This window comes from Papaver somniferum, chromosome 11, assembly GCF_003573695.1.
Source record: "Papaver somniferum cultivar HN1 chromosome 11, ASM357369v1, whole genome shotgun sequence".
Taxonomy (NCBI): Eukaryota; Viridiplantae; Streptophyta; class Magnoliopsida; order Ranunculales; family Papaveraceae; genus Papaver; species Papaver somniferum.
This window is the reverse complement of record NC_039368.1, coordinates 1,503,113-1,523,656: the sequence shown is the minus strand read 5'-3', so window position 1 is coordinate 1,523,656 and position 20,544 is coordinate 1,503,113. Positions and strand designations below refer to the sequence as shown.

At 36.7% G+C, this 20,544-nt stretch overlaps 3 protein-coding genes and 1 non-coding gene across 6 annotated transcripts; 2 read left to right on the top strand and 2 right to left on the bottom strand.

The window, feature by feature from the left end:
* The first annotated feature begins 1,226 nt into the window (after positions 1–1,226).
* On the top strand, positions 1,227–6,012 carry LOC113321400 (probable NOT transcription complex subunit VIP2). 3 transcript variants are annotated; one of them, XM_026569308.1, is made up of 16 exons: positions 1,227–1,355; positions 1,719–1,772; positions 1,896–2,032; positions 2,244–2,352; positions 2,443–2,621; positions 2,717–2,765; positions 2,875–3,072; positions 3,313–3,522; positions 3,614–3,715; positions 3,842–3,930; positions 4,019–4,195; positions 4,300–4,728; positions 4,976–5,028; positions 5,140–5,181; positions 5,444–5,588; positions 5,697–6,012. In XM_026569308.1, exons 3-16 carry the CDS (start codon positions 2,015–2,017, stop codon positions 5,754–5,756), a joined length of 1,860 nt encoding a protein of 619 aa, XP_026425093.1. In that variant the 5' UTR covers positions 1,227–1,355; positions 1,719–1,772; positions 1,896–2,014; the 3' UTR covers positions 5,757–6,012. The 3 variants fall into 3 exon arrangements, with proteins under 3 accessions (XP_026425093.1, XP_026425092.1, XP_026425091.1); XM_026569307.1 differs by having other exon boundaries at positions 2,875–3,087; positions 4,306–4,728; XM_026569306.1 differs by having other exon boundaries at positions 2,875–3,087.
* Positions 2,272–2,352, bottom strand: LOC113325632. The gene has a single exon (XR_003348088.1). It is a non-coding gene; the product is annotated as a small nucleolar RNA snoR35 (small nucleolar RNA).
* An 11-nt stretch (positions 6,013–6,023) lies between the features above and the next one.
* Positions 6,024–7,403, bottom strand: LOC113321401 (chalcone--flavonone isomerase-like). Its single transcript, XM_026569309.1, has 4 exons — positions 7,144–7,403; positions 6,891–7,049; positions 6,440–6,663; positions 6,024–6,349 (listed from the first exon to the last, which is right to left on the bottom strand). Exons 1-4 carry the CDS (start codon positions 7,247–7,249, stop codon positions 6,125–6,127), a joined length of 714 nt encoding a protein of 237 aa, XP_026425094.1. The 5' UTR covers positions 7,250–7,403; the 3' UTR covers positions 6,024–6,124.
* A 9,684-nt stretch (positions 7,404–17,087) lies between these two features.
* LOC113321448 (F-box/WD-40 repeat-containing protein At3g52030-like) lies at positions 17,088–19,075 on the top strand. The gene has a single exon (XM_026569357.1). It carries the CDS (start codon positions 17,463–17,465, stop codon positions 18,816–18,818), a length of 1,356 nt encoding a protein of 451 aa, XP_026425142.1. The 5' UTR covers positions 17,088–17,462; the 3' UTR covers positions 18,819–19,075.
* The last annotated feature ends 1,469 nt before the right edge of the window (positions 19,076–20,544 follow it).

Here is a 20,544-nt window from a genome sequence, read left to right as displayed (position 1 = left end):
TTGCATTTTCCAGCCCTTGGGTTCAGGGTTAGTTTGTGACTGGTATTTAGTAAGCACATTAATCGTTCCCACTGAGTTACGGTTCTTTGCATATATTACTATATGATTAAGACATATTGGGCTCTCAATCACAATTTGATCATGTTCTGCAAGTCTAATGGCATTGGAGATGTTTAAAGTCCTTGCCACAGGTACACTGTTATCCTGCATAATCTATTTTCCTCTAGACTGCAGCATATGCTTACGATTTTCTTCTGCCTGAAATTCCTCCAAATGAGGTGATACCCTCCTAGAACAAGATGCCGCATCAGGATCAACAACTTCAGATCTAACCCTATACTGCTTCTGATATCCTATGACCAAGTCCGTTCTTTCGTAACTATGCTCTGAGGTGGAAAAAGTTTCTCCCATTGCAGATGCTGAATTGCAATAATTCTGATTTCTAGTAAAGAAGGTATTCTCTCTTGGTTCTGGTGCCGGGGATTCACCAACAATATAAATATCCTTGAAATTTAGAACTTCATTAACTTGTATTTTTGCAGAAACTTTTATTGAGGGATGATACACTGGCTTAATCATTTCCATTGCTTGTTGGTGTAGATGTTCCAGGTGGTTTTGAAAAATGAAATCCTTATAATCATTTATTTTGGGGCAGTTTTTCATCAGATGACCAATAAACCCAAAAAAAATGCAGAACTTTGGGAGCCTTTCATACTTGATTGTAACCTTATAACCTCTGTTATTTGGCAGTGGGAAAGCAATTTCCCGGGGAAGTGGACGTTTCAAATTAATATGAATCTTTGTTCCTGCGAATTTTGCCCATGTAATTGCCTCAAAAACAAAGATCGGCCGAGTTGCACCAATCTGAGAGACAAATTCATGAACATACATTCCGCTCAAGTTTTCCACCGGTCATCCATGAATTTGCCGACCAAATTCCACCGTGTCAATTGGTTTTCTTATACAATGTTCAAGTAATCACCGATGACAAGTCACCCCCGGCCCCTATGAGCAAACTGGTTAGCAACTTGGGGGGTGTTTTTTTTATCATTTTCGCTCGTCATTATTGTGGCGAAGAAGGACAATATCAGTGCATCAAAAAAAAAAAAAAGGAGGACTATATCAGATCACAATCTAACTTCAAAATCCCACGTGTACATCTATTATGTCGCGCATAAACCTCACAATAAAACCAGTTACACTCTATCAACCCCTCACTGTCGAAAGATTTTCTTCCCCAAAATTCCCCAATAAAAAAACAAACACAATTTAAAACGAAGACTTCTCAATTTTCTCTCTCTCTAATCCGAACCCTAATTTTATACTATAATTTCCCCTCAATTAACAAGATTCAGGTACTTATAATTCAATCCCTCCTACTAAACCACTCCAATTCCATTCCATAATTTTTCGATTTCTGAATTATTCATCTAATTTGTATCCTTGCTTAGGGTTTCTTAGAGGTTTTACAAAAATCTGTCGAAAATCCATTTCTATGATTATTTTTTGGAGTTTCTGAATGATTATGTTCCTGCTAATTCTTAGTTTATCAGAAGCTTAATTGTGTTGTGCTGATCAGCGTTGTGATTTTTTGTTTTCAAGTTCAATTGAGTTGGTTTTTGGGTTCGAGTTTTGTTTCTGTGTTTGATGATTAATAGGGGTTTTCAACTTCTAATCTTTGTCATAATTTTCGTTTTTTTTCTTCTTTTCTTTTGCAGGTTAGTAATTGATATAGTTTGTTAGTGAATAGTGGAATTGACGCCAATCAGAAAGTAAGTAAAACCCTAAATTTACTTTGAATGTTTTTGTTTGGAAATGAATGAATTAGAGAGAAGTTGCACTGGTGAATTTGCTGGATATTAATTAACGTATGGTCTCATTGTTTTTATTTCCAGATTTGAGATTGAATTTACAGTGAAATTTTTGGAAACAAGTAACTAGGTTCAGGCCTCATCTAACCACTGAGGAAGAAGATTATCTGATGATTTGGGGAGAGTTTTGATATACAGTAGCAATGTCTGGCATACTTAATGTAAGTTCCTTTCCCTTTCATTTATTGTTAAGTAGTAGTGTTAGATATTTTGTTTGGAATATGTGTTATTCTCAGTTTATCGGTTCAGTTTACTATTGAGAGAGGTTCCTTAGTTAATCTTGTTCATGATGGTATGATACATGTTTGGCTATTTTGTACAGTGTATATACTTTTTTTTTTTGATTTTTTTTTTTGCACACCTCTTGTATAGTCATCGCTTAGCGGATCAAATTCAAACCTTCCGGAGTCCACATCACGGCCATTTGCAACGTCTTTTGCTGGCCAATCTGCTGCACCTTCTCCCATTTATAATCATTCTGGTTTGGAAGCCTACGAGTTTGTTAATATCATGTTGTGTAAGTTTACAAATATGTTAGTTTAAATCTGACATTAAAAGGTCTTGTTAACAGGTACAATGCAAGGAATGCAAAATATGAATGGGAACTTCAGTGTTCAGAACATGTCAAGCACTCTTACAGCTAGAAGTGCAGCAGGAAATGGTGCTCCTTCTAGTGGTATGCAACAGCCTATTGGGAGCCTCTCCAGCGGACGATATCCTTCTAATAATATTCCAGTTGGTCTCTCACAGGTAGTATAGTGCAAATTAGCAATTTATGAAATATCAAATATGTGATTTGTGCTGTTATGTATCTTCTCGTTCGTAACCTACAGCCTGGTTTGCAGATATCTCATGGTGGCTCACAAGGACATCCGGGGATCCCTAATAGAGGAGGTATAAATATTGTAGGAAACCTTGCATTTAGTGGTAGTATAATCGGTGTTAGTGGTTCCATTCTGGAATCCAACCTCCTCTGCGGTTGGTAACCGAATTGCTGTTCCAGGATTGGTATCTCCAATTTTGGGTAATGCAGGTGCTCGAATGACTAGCTCAATGGGAAATATCTCTATTGGAGGTAACAATGGACGGAATATCAGTTCCGGCGGAATGTCTGTTTCTGGGCTTGCATCTCGCCTCAATATGACTGTGAATACTGGTTCTGGAAATTTGGCTGCACAAGGACCCAACAGATATATGGGAGGTATGCTTCAACAAGGTACTAATCTTATCCGTAGCATATACATAATATTTTACGGATATCATGAATTTGGAACTGCAGCTTCGTTCGACCACAAAATTTAAGGTCTCGTTGCCAGTAGATCAGCCTACCTCCTATTCTTTTGTTTTCTATGAATCTTGATTCAGCGAAAGATGGATTCTATTCTCTTCTTATTGTTCCTTCGTCATGTTTGTACGCATAAGTAACACTGTGTGGATTCAGCAACCCCGCAGGTTATGTCCATGCTCGGAAACTCTTATCCTTCAGCTGGTGGGCAACTATCTCAAAACCAGATCCAAGGAGGGAATAACTTTAGGCCGACGGGAATGTTAAGTGATATGAATTCAAATGAAAATTCCCCGTTTGACATGATGAATGATTTCCCTCAGTTGAATGGACGTCCTAGTTCTGCAGGAGGGCCTCAAGGACAAGGTTTGTGGAGTCTTAAGGCTTTTCCATCAAAAGTTTTATGTTTATTGTTTACTTTTGATTTTGGATGTTAAAATGACCCACAGAGCTGCAGGTTCGATGCGAAAGCTAGGTGCTGCTGTTAGTTCAGTTGTCCAACAAAATCAAGAATTTAGCATTCAAAATGAAGATTTTCCAGCGTTGCCTGGATTTAAAGGTAAGTTTAGTTGCTTCATGAAACTAAACTTTGATGACTCATTTACCACTAAAGAAGACACTTGAAACTTATTTGCCTCTTATATTTGTTAAAACAGTTGCTCCCACCTTTATAATTATTTTGCAGGTGGAAATGCTGATTATGGTATGGATTTGCATCAGAAAGAACAATTTCACGATAGTTCGGGATCAATGATGCAATCTCAGCACTTCCCTGTGAGTCATGATTCTTAAGTTTTCTTTTTTCTTTTTCTGGGTATCTCCATGCATTTGTTTTAAAATATGGTTTACATAATTCAAATAGATGGGGAGATCTGGGGGATTCAGTTTCTCAGAATCGTATCCATCATCACGAACCCAACAACAGCATGCTTCATCAGTAAGTAGCGGTGGGCTTTCTTACACACCCTCTAACAATCAAGATCTTCAGTTACATGGCTCTGATCTTTTCCCATCTTCTCATTCACCATATCACTCACAGGTGTGTTGTGGTTTATTTTGTAGTGCTTCTGAAGTAACACGCAGTTCCATTTGTGAAAGGGTAATTTTTAGTTAACATTGTTTCTCACTTTCTCCTCTCACTAGGTTCAGTCTAGTGGACAACCAAGCATGGGATTAAGAAACTCCTCAAATTCGGTATCTGGAGTAGGATCATATGACCAGCTTCTTCAGAATTTTCAACAGCAACAGCAAAATCAATCTCAGTTCCGTCTATCGCAGATGCCATCTGCAAGCCGACTATATAGAGACCGCAACATGAAATCAACACATGTTTCTCAAGCTTCTCCTGACCAATACGGGCTGCTTGGATTATTAAGTGTCATACGGATTAGTGATAAACCCGTATCATCTCTTTACCTCGGCATTGATTTGACAAGTCTAGGTCTCAATTTGAATGCAGTAGAAAACTTGCACAAAACATTTGGTTCTCCATGGTCTGATGAACCTGCAAAGGGGGACCCTGAGTATACAGTACCTGAGTGCTATTATGCAAAACAACCACCTGTGCTACAAGTGAGTCGCCTTGACGGTTCATAGTTTCATTGAGCTCCTTTTCTTTTTTCATGTGTATATGGTCTGCATGGAGCCACTACGCGAGTGCTGTCAGATGGTTCAACTTTCATTATCCATCTCCTCATGCGTGTTCAAATCTATCTGATAACATACATATGGAGGCTCCATAAAAACCTTATCACATCGAAGTCCTCCTCATCCTTGGCAGCCTCCTTACAGATTCTAACCTCTGTTATTGGTTGTACAGCAATCATATTTCAAAAAGTTCCAGTTGGAGACTCTGTTTTATATCTTCTACAGGTTACCATCTTTTTCGCATTTCTTTGTCATTGATATAATTTTGCTTCTATTGGCCATTCTATCTTTCGATGCTAGGGTGATCCTGATCAGTTTGTGGTTTATTTTTCACAGCATGCCAAGAGATGAGGCGCAGTTGTATGCGGCCAACGAATTGTATGTTTCTTCCTTGAACTTTATGCTTCTGTTCATACCTCGTCATTTCATTCAGATTTTATGCAGAAAGAATCAATTTGCTGTATACTTTATGGGCTGTCCTGTGTTGTTGTCGATTTTTTGCATTATACAAGAATGTCATTTAATTCATTTGTTTCGCAAGAATTGTGGTGCCATATGTTACTGAGTTATTCCACCCAGATTTTGGTATCTTGATAAGTTAAAAGTGGGAATTGAACTGACATTTGATTTTGTGTTGTAGGTATAACAGGGGCTGGTTCTTCCACAGAGATCTACGGATATGGTTTTTCAGAATGCCAAATTTGGAACCGCTGGCAAAGACAGAAACCTATGAGAGAGGTTCCTACCATTGTTTCGATTCAACCACATGGGAAACAGTTCGCAAGGTCTGGATATTCTAACACACCCGTCCTAATCTCTTCTTTCAATTTATATATAACGGGGGTATTTTAAATCAGCATCTTTTGAAAGTAATGGGTTGTTTTGGTTTTCAGGATAACTTTGTTCTTCAGTACAAGTCAATTGAGAGTAGACCTGTGATTCCGCAACACTGACAAACGACCTGCCATACGCATGTAAAGTATTGTAAACGTCTTTGGACACATTCACTTTCAACAAATTTGTTTTACTATTTTGTTTTTCTGTATTGTTTGCTTATTGTGTCCCTCAATTGTAAACTAGACTTTTTCTCATTCTGTAGTTTTTTGCCCCTTGAATAATGAATGGCTTGTTCTTTCTTGCCAAGGGTATTAGGTATTTTTATGTAAATTTTCGTCACATGTTTAAGATTTTGAGTTTGTTTAACGGGAACAATATACATGGACGAGGAAAGAAGATTCTTTATTCATATGACCAGCACACCGGACAGTAAGTACGAAGCAAAGTGAACACACTCAATCTCTCCCCCTCCCTCTCCCCCCCTCTATGCTTTTGTGGTCTCTTCCTCATTTTTTGCTGCAGCAGATTCATCAGGTTTGTTTTCATATCCCTTGAGCAGTTCAGAAATGCGCTCTGCAAGACTTTGCTTGGCTGCAGGAGAAACACCATTCTTGCCAATGATCGATTCAAGAATCGACTCTGACAATGCCTTGTTCTCTATAACAGCATTTCTAGCTTCAGGAATGGAAGTGTCTTTTGAGAATCCAACCTAAATAAATTGAACATGAGAAAAAGATTATCATCATAACTAAACTACTCTCTGCATCATAATAAGAAAACATTCTTATATTTCACGAACCGTTAAACTTCCGGTCGGGGACATGGTGAACAGAATAGACGAGGCAGGTGGAAACATTTCATTCTTGAAAATCTCGATGAACCGTTCCACTGCCTTTGCTTCTGCATCTGTGTACATATCTTTTGATTTCAAGTATTGAATACAGTTCTCCGTCACCTTCTCGGCATACTGATCACCAGTCAAAGGCAAGATCATCGTGATTTTCACAAATTTCTCGAAAGGACCTGTCATCAAGTAACAATCAATCCATCCAGATTATCCACAAAGCTCATGTGAACCTGAATACAACTCAATTTTTCACGGGTAACTTTGCTTTCTATGGAATTCAGAAGAAATAGGCTGTTATTCGGTGTTGACATGTTCTTACCACAACAACCTGAACTGAAAATTACAAATTCATGGAAGCCTTATGAATTCACATCAGCTTGGGTATTGAATGTTTAATAATTACCTGTAACAATATCCATGAAGAACTCAACATCATCGGTCAACTCTTCTGGAGATTTGGATTTCCATTTAGGAGACAGGGAAGGAATAGCCTCTTCAGCTAGATAAACTCCAATTGCTGTAAATTTGATGAACCTACCTTGGATCTGCAATCCCCTCACACCTGTTCCACCACCCCATCCATGAAAACTTAAAATTAGAACTCGCACAAAAATGTTTAATGAAAAATAAAACAAGAGTAATTGGTTGATTTAAACCTGCACCGCCAAGAAAGAGCGATTCCGTTGAGCTTGGTGGTGTCATTGTTGGTGGAAACACAAATTGTTCCACCTGGATTTCGGAAAGCTGTGCCATGGGAGCCATTTCTCTCACAATATCTCAGATCTGGTTTGGAATAAAATGAGACTTAAGTGAATTGTGAAGGGTTTTGAATGAGGTTTCATAGAAGCTCTTAATTGCTAGTCTTGTATTAAGGAATCAGATGTAACTGGTCCCTTTTCCCATAAAGACCGACCTCTCTTCCACCTAAATTACATGTACATGTACATGTCATTATGAATGGCTTTAAAAAAGTAAAAAGTTGGGAGTTTTTTTTCCCTATGCTAAGTTCATTTTTGGTTAATTAGTCGGTAGAGGAATCTACCGGTTAAGTAGCTCGTTCCTAATTGTCAATTGAGAGGTCAAATTAGGTTGAAGAGTTCTTATTATGGACATTAACCCAATCTATTGGTGTTAACAAAAGTAGGTGTAATTTTGTGGTTAGGAAATGGGCCAAAAGGAAAAATGGAGTAGGTAACAACAACCAGTCAAGAGGAATTAATGGAGGTAAGTATAGAGTCCAAAACTGTGTGTTTAGGGTATGACGTGGAAGAACATTTATCAATGAAATTTTAACTTTTATTCCATCAGTAGTTGCCAATGTTTCTGTTTCAGTGCCATTTTGGTTCCAGGTGTTATGCGGTTTTGGGTTTTATTACTCGAGATCTAAATATGGACACATGAAAACAACCGATCTGTTATCTTAACCCTGCACGACACCAATCATAGTGTTAGAATCAGACACCTCTACTACATTATTTAAGGTGTACCACCAAAAGTGGTTTGGAAATGCTTTTTTTTTTTTTTTTTTTTGTATAGAGCATGTAAATAAGAGAAACATAATTAACTGTTGTTTACAAAGTGAGAAACAATCCTAGCCGGAATGCTTGAACTGGTCCACTTGTGTTGGACGTTGTGAGTGAAAGCATACGTTGCCAACGAATGTGCAACTTTATTTGCTGGTTGCGGGACAAAGCTGCAAACACCACTATTGTTTAGGGCGGCTATCTTGTGGGTAATATCATTCTTAAGACTCCATATTCTCCATGCGATTTTCCGCAGTTCTCCTTTTAATCTCTTTACGACTATCTCCTTCTATTAATATGTTGTTCAAATTCAACCATAATGCTAAGTCAACATCTAGCTGAAAGCCAGTAGCTTCTGCAAATATAACTGAGCATGATCTTCCCAGCATAGTACCAGCACCGTGATAGTAACCCGTATTGTCTCTAACAACGGCTGCGCAAGCAAAAACTCCATCCATAGAATCGTATTCTGATTCCTAGGAGTAAATAGTCACCTCTATGTGTCAATGCACATTTTCAGTCGTTCCATAAATGATATTAATTAATATTATGATGCTGTCATCAAATTTATTTTGTATTTGTCTTTGCTAGAAAAATACAGAATCCAGCACTAAATATTTCTTAATATTATGATGACTAGAGGTAAAACAATTTGCAAAGTCTATAATGTTGCAAACGACATTAGAAAACAAAGAATACGAGAAAGTAGAATCCAAATTGAATGTAGAGGGGGAGAAGAACCTAATAAACAGGTTGCCTTAGCTCGGATGATACACAATATTCTCGACTCAAAACTTAAGTATCCAGGAGTCCATCTGATTTAGAATATAATCCTTTTCAAGAAAATCTGTACTGTGCTTCTTCTATAGAACCCACGCAGGTCTTCCAGAAATCCTTTTGTCACATTATACAACTACCATCGACTATACATGAAGAGATTGTATCCTATAGTAAAAATTGAGAGAGGACCAAACAATATTATTTCATAAACTTTTAGAATTGAAGACAGGTTATTAATCGTTTTTATTTTGTTTTCTCTAAAATCTCACAAACTTGATTCGCACACATTACAGAATACATCCATAACATCAATAAAAGGTTTTCCCTCGGCAAGACATTTTTTCCCTTGGGTTCTTCTTGTTTTCTAGCTTGATGATGATTGCAATATCACCACATTCGTGAGGTTAGTTAAACACATGCATGATACATGAATACCACTTCATGAATCCTAAAACTCGAGTTTGTTGCAATTTTTTTTTCATAATATACTTGTTGAGGGTTGAGGCATAGGATTTCCAAAGTAAACGAAAGGGAATGTCGATATAACTTTTCTTCTCTAAATAGATCCGACTCCAAACCTTCCATTTACAAAAACGAACCTAAATGTGACCAAGTGGAAATGAGACTCCCACGAAAATCCAAATTCAACAACTATCAGTTTTGTTAATGTTGTAAGTTACATTCGAGATCAATTAGAATTGTCCTTGATACAAAAAAAGGCTAGTGACAATGTGACTAACTGTTGACTTTCTTAAGTACTCATACACTTGTTCTTGGCTGTGTCTTTCACAACTACAAAATGAAAACGGATTTTCAATATATTGAACAACACTTCCAATTAGAAATACCAGTTACGAGGAGGAGAGTACAAAGATTCATATAAGACAACATATTAACCGCTTCCCCGATACAGTGGAGCGTATGCGAGCTTTTAGTTATTTACCAAATGAAGTGCCATCCACATCGTAGATATGGTAGTACATCCTAACCCACCATTGTTGATGCTGGTCCCTTTTCCCTTTGAAGGTGGCATGTTATTTCAAAGGGATCACATAGCATGACTGGTCCTTGGACGTTTCAGCTTGTTAATTTATTGCACAAGAAAAAGTTCCTAATATAGATAAGCTTACCAAAAAAGACATTAATTGATCTTAATTGCCCGCCAAATGAAGAACTAATCTCAAAATTGATTTGTGTCATGTAGAGGAGGTAGGACCTAAAATCACACACAAAAAGGAGTAAGTAGGTACGACATGTGCAGCAACCACCGCTCAAGAGTCAAGACAAGAAGAGTAGATGGGTTTCCACTTATGGCGCCGTAGAGACTATTCTCGGTAGAGCTGTGAAACAATATATATTCACACAGCTCTGGAAATGTTGCACTATAAAATCATACTTCTATACGTACAATTAGAGGTGTAAAACGTGCCGGCCCGGCACAGCACAGCCCACAAAGTCACGTGCTTGGTGTGCTACGTGATGTGCTGGGCTGTGCCAACAATTTAAACGTGCTGTGCTGGGCTGTGCTTTATTAGTCAAAAGCTCGGCACAACATAGCCTACGGACACAGCCCATTTTATTCACGTGTTGTGCCGTGCTGTGCTGTGTCGGCACACGTGCTATAAGTAATATATCAAAAAGATTATATATATTAAGATAAAAAACATAGGCAACCCACAAGTCTGATTGGTGAACCACCAGTCCAGCTTACAAGTTAAAAAGGAAATGGGGTATACCCCATTAACTAAACAGAAAAAAAAGAAGCAAATATTCAGCAGAGAACAAGCTCTATACATCCGAAATATGCCATTTCACCAGACTGAACAAAACCTTGTAGTTGTGGGGTAAGAGAAAACATCTGATAAATGTACATCCAAAATATAGCTTTACAAACTAACTGCATCCAAAATATAGCTTTACATAACTGCACATTCCAAGCATAGCTAATCAGCAGCACAGAAAGTATTTGTAAGCTTTCATGGCTCGGCGAGATCCATGACCAAAAAGTGGAATCACCTGTGAAGGAACATTTAGAATGAATTTAATCACAAAATAAAGTGAACAATGATTTATAATGTTGATGGAAAGAATTGTTCACATTTGCCCAATTCCAGTACTCTACAAAGTGTTTGTTGCTTTAAGCTAGTGTATCTTAAAAAGGGGTAACAGTTGCAAGAACTAAAACAAAACAAGAGGATACTATCTTTACATACCTTCCAGTGACAATTTAACCATCGAACGTTGAGAAGACTTCCTCATATTCATTATTAAACTCCTGTCTTCTCTTCCGAGCGTCATTCAAATCCTTTGAGCACACTAGAGCATCCAAAATATCAGGGGCAAGTCGGCTCCTTTTTTTGCTCAAAATTCTCCCACTCAAACTAAAACAAGACTCCGAAGCCACTGTTAATGCAGGAGGAGTCAGTAAATCACGAGCCATAATCTGCAAAATTGGAAAACTATTTCCATGAGTATTCCAAAATTGCAAAATATCAAAATTACTCCCCAATTCCTTACTTCCAAGGAAAACAGTGACATCCAACTCTAAATACCTAACAAGTTCAGAAATTGAATTGGTATTAGATGTGCCACTTGAAACAGCGGTAGAAAAAGTTGATAACAATCTTTCTGATGGATCTAGTTCACCAAAATCGGATTGAGATTGGGCCACAGTAGTTTGCACATTACTACCATGAGTACTGGAATAATGATTAAACAGTTTCAAAAGCATTTGATGCACAGATGCAAAACTATCAAGAGGTTCTCTCTCAAAGGCATTAGCAATTCCTTCTATGAGTACAACTGTTCCAATAATTTTCTTCCTTGGATCCATAACAGACGCCGAGATAAATAGAGGTGGAATAGCCTCCCAATATTTCAGATATTTTTCTTCCATCAACTTAATAACTCTGCCATAAAGCCTATTATCCCTACATTGTTTAAATGATACTGCAATGTTATACAATTGATTCAAAGCAATGCAAGTGGTGGAATAGTAAACTCCAGATAACTTCTTAGTAGCTGTATAAAATACACCTAAAAACTTGGTAAACACCTTACAATTGTCAAAGTCAATCATGTCCAGTTCATAGTCAGAATCAATAAGGGCATCCAATATTACGGTTTCATAACCTTCAATTGCTTTCAACATCATGTAAGTAGAGTTCCATCTATTATGCACATCTAATCCAAATGATCTAGGTTTAAGAGCAAAATTTTGGCAAGACTTCTTAAATTCTTGCACTTCTAATTTTTCTAATAAAGTCCAAGTTATCAGTTTCGTCAATCACCTTAATAGCATCATAAACTATCAAATGAATGATATGGAGGCACAACAGAACGCTAAAAACAGTCAATAGCACTAACATTCGCAGCAGCATTATCCAAACCAAGACTGAAAAATTTACTTTCAACACCATACTCTTTAAAAATATTTAAGATAACTTCATGAATATGGCGACCGGTATGAGGATAAGGAATAGTACGAAAAGCAATTACCTTTTTGATTAGCATCCAAGATTTAGCATCAATATAATGAGATGTAACACAAATATAAGGAGATCCATTACATCCTGTCCACATATCCGAAGTAAAAGATATACCAGTAGCATGTGAAGCAAATTCAGCAATCAAAAGGTTTTTCCTTCCATCAAATTTCTTCACAATATCAGTTCTAGATGTATTTCTACTAACTTTTTTATAAGCAGGTTGAAGATAAAGTTGAATAAACTCCTCAAAATCCTCATCTTCAGCTAGAGCTAAGGGTTTCTCGGAATTTACAATGAAATCAGCTAATCCTTCTCTCATTCTACTTTGAATATAAGTAAAATTACCTACCCCTGCACTACCTAATGTGATTTTAGCTTGCTTAGGATCATTTTCATCTAAGTGTAAGGGAAAACACTTCGCTAAATGTCTAGTTAAGTGACCAGTCCCGCTATTAATCCCAGGTTCATTACTAGTTTTGTAGCCAGTCATACAGTGTTTGCATACATCCCTTAATACCAAGTTTCCCTTAAACATAACCTCTTTAGTTTCAAAATGAGCCCAAACTTCGGAAGTTCTTTTTCTTGTTTTAGGAAGAGAGGAAGGTGCATTCTCCTGACCAGCAGGGACTTCCCGGTTGGCCTCAAGCATATCTAAATCTATAGTACTCAACGGGTTAGTAGATTCACCAGCACCAGATTCCATAGCTTATAAAGAGAAAGAGTGCTATCAGAGAGTAAAGATAAAGACATTAGGTTAGATTTGTTAGAAGATTTACCAGCGGCTGCCTGGTTTGTTTCTTCCCAAGGGTTTGTGAGAAAGAGAAATGAGAACTCAAAATTTTCTTTTCGCTTATAATACTAGTTTTGTTGCCAGTCATACAGTGTTTGCAAACATAGGTCGTGTCTAGGTAACGACATGATAACGGGAGTATTGAAACTAGCTACGTGTTAGTACTTCTAGCTATGCACGTGGTTTGGTTATAGACTTATAGGTAATGGACCGTTAAATAATAAGAGGTTTGACTAGTAGGCCGTGCTTCACGTGCTTTTCGCGTGTTTTACACGTGCTGTGTTTTTACCCGTGTTGTGTCATGTTGTGCTGTGCTTTTAACCGTGTTGTGTTGTGTCGCGTGCTTACACGTGCCGTGTGCTGTGTCGTGCTGATGTGCCTATTTATCGGGCACAGCACAGCACATTAAACAAACGTGTTGTGCCCGTGCTGTGCCGGTCACGTGCTGTGCCGTGCTGTGTTCAAATATAAACGTGGTGTGATGTGCCGTAAACGTGCTAGCCCGGCCCAATTTACACTCCTACATACAATCGATTAAAACAATCACCTATATGTGTCACTGTCATGTACATTTCCGAATGGCGATAAATGATGTGTTCAAGTATATTTTGGAATTCTTTTTGTTAGATAAATTTACAGAATAATTGAAACTGTTCCCAATGGATTGCTTATCAGTGCAAAAATTAATAAGAACCAAAGTAAAGAAGTGCGCAACGAGTGCAAAATAAATAATAAATAGAGCAGCGTTGTCCCGCGCAGCGGGACTTCAAGGTAAGCAGGTTGATCACCGTTCAATTTTCTTATATACGGGCTGGATGAAGTTGAGTTTGTCTTTCCTTGAAATGAACAGCTGGCAAACAATTGATATTAGAACTAGGTCCTTCATTTATAAAATATAATAAAACTAATCCTCACCTTCATCTATTGTTTTGAGAAGTATCATCGAAAAGTCAATTATTTCTTCCCTGAAAAACACAGTTCCTCTGTTCACCGTATTTTTGATAAAAACCCAATACAAAAATTGTGGGATAGATATTGATGCGGTTGAAGCTGATGATGATTCAAGCTCATCAACCACACATAGCTATGTTTAGGCAATGATGGAGTTACGCATGATAATGAAGATTTTTGTTTTTTTTTGTGTGCATAAGATGATAATGATGAGTATCAGATTTTCTGGCTCTTTAAGGAAATCTGATTAGATGATAATCTGATCTTGGGGATATCGGGATACATTAATTTTCCTTTGTGATTATGCAAAAAAATTGAGAAGAAGAAAAATTAGGGAAAAATTGGCGAGATCCGCTTATGTTGATGTATAATTCTGGTTTTCTTTTCTGTTTTTTCTTTTTTGTTCAAAATCATGTTAACGTTCAACTTCAACTCTGTATCAATCTTTTAGTTTCTAGGCAAGAATAGAAATCTGCTCTTACTGTTTAATGTTTGCTTTGTGGTATTTTGATTGCTCATTCCTTTAATCTGCTTGACGTTATCTCAACTTTGTCATTGGAATAGTTGAGACTGGATAATAGTCTTTTTAATTTTCTCTCATCTTGTACAATTTCATTAGCTTTTTAGTTTCAATAATCTTTAATTCAGCTACTTTACTTTTAAACTGGTGTTAGTTACGAATTGGGTTATTTTAATTTTACTAACTTTATTTTTTAATACGCATCGTGTCTGTGTAAGGTTGGTGTGCGATTTAACCTTTCTTTTTGTGTTTCTTCCTGGAATGGGAACAAGAAGTCTCGTGCGAAACAACATGATGCCGAAAGCAATACTGGTTATGTTCTTTATGGTTGTATTTTTTCGAAGATGCAACTCCCATCAAGCAAATCTTTGGTTGTGAAAAAGGTTATACCGCCATCCTCAATCACTAAGAAGAGATCTCTTTCCTGTATAGGCCGCTGTGACACTTTTATCATATTTATACGCGATATACATATAGATGGGCTCAAGAATCCTTTCCGATGGCGAGCAAAGATGCTCAAACCATACACATCGTCAGTATTAGAAGACTACATATTGGGTATTAATGGAGAACGAATGCTTCCTAGGTTATTGAAAAATTACAAAAGCTTTGGCTATCTTTGTAATTTTAGTTTTAGAACTTTGGATGGAACTTATCCTATGAGGTTTCTTGAGAAGGCGTCGCCGATAATGCCAGATAAAACACATAATACATGAAAAATACTTTCTTAGTGTCATTATTAGTATAAGTGATACCCAAGAGACATAAATAAATGGAATTGATACTTTTATAACAACATGCCATAATTAACTTTTCCCAAGAGACATAAAAGTTTTATTGTAGCGGAATTAAACACTATACTAGTGTTCCTTGAGATTTCTTTTGGCGGAATTAAACACTGACTAAGATGCTAGCGTTCTTTGAGATGCCATGGAAATGCAGGGAGTATTACTAGTTCCATCATGAATAATATTGTGTAACCCAAAATTAGCAGGGGTTCTTCATTTTTGTGGTTTCAATACCATTTTTTATGTATTTGATGTATTTATTGGATTGAGGTGCTCTTCTTTTTAAGTTTGTTTCGTTGATTTATTTTCTTAACTGATAAAACAAAAGATGACTGCTCACATATACCTGTGAATTTGTTTCAAGATTTTCATATTGTACATTTTCATATTTTATTTGATTGAGAAACAAGAGCTAAGGAAAAAAGATTCAAATCATGTAACATAATCTTTGGATATTCGCAAATTTTACATACATGTGAATTCGTTTCAAGAGTGCGTTGCACCTAAATGAGTGTTCATTTTCTAGGTTGGATGGAGGGTTACACCTAAATAAGTGTTTCAAATAGCATTACCCTTCCTTACCCTATTTTCTAGGTTGGATTGGATGGAGGGAGTATGGAAGTACCAGATCAACTGTTAGAAATCCAATATACTAACTAACCTTAAAAACCAGCTTGCAAGAATAAACTTGTCCGAAGATTATTAACCACACCACCTTTGTTGCTTTTGGCGATGTGGGACTATTTGGCACCAACCAACTGGTTTTTATACTTGATATTATTAGAGTTACTTAGTTTCCGCCAATATCTCATATACCTGGTTGCATCGTGTTAATCTATAAAATCTTATCGATGTCTCAGAAAGAATGCAACTTTGTTGAAGATGAATCTTCGTTCCCTCCTTCACAAATTCTTATTTGTGATTTTACACTTGAAAGAGAAGAGAGAAAGTTGACACATTTAACAGAAGAGAGACAGAGCATGCATTGATTTTATTTTCTTCCATAAGAGACATGACTTAACTACAAAATACATGTTCTCGTCCACTCATTTTACATTACACACAATCCACAGAGTCATGAATGTTGTCATGGGTTTTTTCCTTAAACCGAACACGCCGTTCTAATCCTTACAAGATGCAACTAATTTTTTATGCAACGTAATTATTGTACCAATGTAGATACCGGATAACAGTGGAAGGTACCAAACCCTATATAAGATAAACAAATTTTTTTTTTGAAGGCTTTTCTTTGAGTTCTCTTATTACCAATTGGATTGCTGTTGTTGGCAGTTAATGTATCGAATCTTCTTGTACTTTTGATACTTTCTGTCATCCTTTAGGTGACGGTAACTCTTTTTATAAAATTTGTCCTTAATTTATCAAAAAAAAAAAGACAAACAAAATATTTTTTTTATTTTTTATGAAACTTAGTACCCTCCCAACAATATGTTACCCTATTAACAATTTTGTTGTGCCAATACCTTAAATGGAGCAACTATAGGATCCTTCTAGTATAGACAAGGCAGAAGAAATAGCCTCGTTGGAGGTCAATGCCTGAAAGTGTACCCTACACGAAGCTATTTACTAAAAATGTCAAGTTTTCTTAAAATTCCAAAAAAAGTTTAATGTGCACACATTGTAGGCGTGGATTCATCATATTGGGTGCACAATATGAAGCAATAGGTACAGATTCAAACATTTTTGGTAATTTATAAATAGGACAGTGGCCTCTATAAATAAATTTCATCTAGAAAAATCAGACTGCAGCCCTTAGAGCCAGTCGCTCCCAGCATTAATCAAACCCTGTAAATTTCAATCAAGAAAACCCCAGAGAGTTCAGTGAGATTTTTTTCAGTAAGATTTGAGACATCTCATCGATTTAATTGCCCGATTCGGAAGATTTTGTTCAATTTCGTAGAGCTATTGGTTCAATTTCCTTTGAAAATCAAGAAATTAGAAGGTTCTTCTGCTTCCATCCTTGAGAAATTATTTCAGGTATGGGTTTTCTTGTCTCTAAGATTGTTGAGAATTAGATATAGGGGAAGCTGGTAATTCTGTTGGTTTTGTTGCTTAGGAATCTAGGTTTTTTTTTTTGATTTTGGGGTTTATTTGGTTGTTCAATTGAAACTATTGCAATGGAAATACAAAATCATAAGAGGAAGAAAACTAGGGCAAATTTATCACCACCATTCTCGTCAAGACCGCCTACTAGAACTATCATCAATCAGTACTTTACTTCAGATATTGTCTGTCATATTTTATCATATCTTGACCAATTCGATCTGGTTCGAAGCTCTATAGTTTGCAAATCCTGGCATGATACCATACATTCATCTCATTTACTGACTCTTGCATATTGGAAGCACAAAGTAGATGCTTTAGGGCTTTCTAGTGTTGTTGGTACTGTGTCAGAATCAACAGTGAATAAGTATTTAGAAGAAATTGCAATGAAGCAGCACAAGTTGTGCTTACAGAATGAGTCTGTTGTTGTTAACCAGTGGAATGGTTGTCACTCTGTTGGGATCGATCAATTCCGAATGAAGATGGGTTTGGTTCTAACGGGTTTAGAAGATAAGGTTATGCGCATATGGTCTTTGGATAGTTTCAAATGTTTGGAAGAGTACTCTTTACCAAAATTGGAGTTAGCTGATTTTGATTTTGATGAGAGCAAAATTGTTGGTCTTGTTGGAACTCGGATATGCATTTGGAGGAGGCATAGTGGGAAAAGAAGTATGAGTCAGGAACACGCTGGCATAACAAGGGGTTTTTGTATGCGCTATATAGATCCCGAGGCAGTTGTTGGATGCGGAGATGGGACGGCTCGTGTGTTTGATATGTATAGCAGGAACTGTTCTCGCATTATTAAGATGCATAATGGACCAATTACGTGTATGGCGTTAACTGATGATCAACTGGTCGTAAGTGGCTCCTCCCTTGGCAGTATCAGAGTAGCAGATTTGTCATCAGATCAAGTTGCGGGGACCTTGAGGTCTGCTGGTCCTGCAGGGACAAAGAGCTTGTGTTATAACCCAGGTTCATATTCAGTGTTTGCTGGATCAACTTCAGGACATGCATATTGTTGGGATTTGAGAACCATGAAACCTCTGTGGGAGAAGAAAATCAGTCCGAATGTCATCTATTCTATTCAGCACCTGCGAAATGACACTTCGTCTCTAGTTGTTGGGGGAATAGATGGTGTGTTGCGCATTCTGAATCAGGGTACAGGTGAAATTACTTCGAGCTATGTAATGGACAAAAAAGGTATGTTCATGGGGAGAGCATCTTCCTCTTCCTCATCCAGTTCCTCCAATAACAACAGAGGTGCTTTTATTGAAAAGATGGTAGCTAGAAAGTTGTCGGGAGATGTTACTACTGATATTGATAGAATACCAAAAGATTTACGACCTCCAGTTACATGTTTAGCAGTTGGGATGAAGAAAGTTGTTACGACACACAACAACAAGTTCATCAGGTTATGGAGATTCCAGTAGTCTGGTGTTGTAACGCTGTTTTGTACTATGGATTGTGCTTCATCAAAGAAAAAAAAAGAAAAGAATCTGACGCAATCTTTCTGCAGCCCTTACTTCACTTACGAATTAGCACTTTTCTGCGAATTTTTAAGGTCTTCCTGAGAATGTTTGGATGTTTCATGCCTGTTCTTGTTTATTTGATGGTTTGGTTGGTAGAAGCTACAACTGTATCTAGAAGAAAGCAGATAGAGTTCAATTGTATTTTTCTTTTCCGAAAATTCAGATTGGTTCTTTCCATAAGTAGAGTTGCTAAATATAGATTATGAATTAGATATGACATCAGCTAATTTTATTTGTGCAGCAAAAAAAGATTACTCTGAAACTCTTTAAGAGGGTGATAAAGGTTATGCTAATTCTATGTCAGAGAGATTGCAAAAAAAATGTTGTAGATAGGCTCCAACAATAACCAATTTGTAAGAATTTGCAAACTCCACGATAACCAATCTTTAAGAATTTGGGGTTGCGGTGAACAGAAAATATGATTTTATTGTTAATTTGACCTCAATTATAGAAAACATTATGGAAGTATTAATAAGAGTTGCTTTTGTTTAATGTGAAATCAAGGACAGTTTAAACTCTATCTTTCTTTTATCGTTTTGGTCTTGAAATTTGAACCAGTGTATTCCGATTCCAATTTCATGAGAAGGTTACCATTATAACAGAACTGATATTATTTTTCAAGCTCACAAACATTACAGGTTTTGGCGAATACATGAACTTAGTTTTCTCTAATGTCTTATAAACTTGATAGATAGTGGTACATCGGAAACACCAGAAAGAGTTCCATATTGTTGACATTGTTTTTGTTTCATGCTTTTAGATAGTTCTTGTTTTGTAGGCTTAATTAGTTCAGGTAATGAGTATGCTTAGAAGGTTTTGATCACCAATTTCGTAAGATTAGTTAAACAAATATTGCCTGAAATCCAGGGGAGTACAAATTTGTACGAGTAATACCTCTCACTTTCAGGACACAAAAAAGAGTTGGAAACTAAATTAGCGTGACTGGGCCGTGGATACTATACTTCTGGGCTCTGACCTAAAAAATGACCCATTTTCCGTTTATTTTTTTAGTTTTGGAGCAGCAGAAAGAGAGAAAGAAAAGGTTACAGTCGAGATCGATTCATATTCTTTCAAATCTGTTATGTTTCAAGCTAAATAATCAAAAATCAATTCATATTTCCAAATCTGGAACGACTTGGTCGATTTCAGGCAATATATAATCAAATCGACATAGATTTTAGGTTTTGATTTGTTAGCATTTCTGTTTTTGGTTTCTGTTTTCATTGTTTCAAAATTTATCTCGATTTAGCTTTTGTGTTTCTTAGTTTTAACATTCTTTAGGTTTATAGAGATTAACGTGAATGAGCTCTACACAATCGATAAAACTTTTATTATCATTCTCGACATCATCATCGTCGTCAAGATTGGATAATATGGGTGTTACAACTAAAACAAGTGAAGATGAAGGAACAACCAAAAAAAAATGGATAAATATAAGAAAGAAATATGTTTATGCCATTGGTTGTTTGTTTAACTTCTGGAGATTTGGATTTGAAAACTTTTCACCATTATATTGCTCAAGTTTCTTAATTCCTTGAAGCTTTTTCAGAAGTGCAAGTCGATCTTTGATTTTCTTGTTCTTATTGTTGCTGAGATGACCAAGTGAATTTCATTGGAACGGTAAGTG

Bases quoted from the DNA above. Each gene is read 5' to 3' on its own strand.
- LOC113321400 (XM_026569306.1), top strand. The intron at 2,622-2,716 runs GTAGTATAGTGC...CCTGGTTTGCAG, and splicing joins TTCCAGTTGGTCTCTCACAG to ATATCTCATGGTGGCTCACA. The intron at 2,766-2,874 runs GTATAAATATTG...TTGCTGTTCCAG, and splicing joins GGGGATCCCTAATAGAGGAG to GATTGGTATCTCCAATTTTG.
- LOC113321401 (XM_026569309.1), bottom strand. From the start codon at position 7,249: ATGGCTCCCATGGCACAGCTTTCCGAAATCCAGGTGGAACAATTTGTG. The intron at 7,050-7,143 runs GTTTAAATCAAC...GTGGTGGAACAG, and splicing joins GCTCTTTCTTGGCGGTGCAG to GTGTGAGGGGATTGCAGATC. The intron at 6,664-6,890 runs GTAATTATTAAA...ACTTGATGACAG, and splicing joins CTTCATGGATATTGTTACAG to GTCCTTTCGAGAAATTTGTG.
- LOC113321448 (XM_026569357.1), top strand. From the start codon at position 17,463: ATGGAAATACAAAATCATAAGAGGAAGAAAACTAGGGCAAATTTATCA.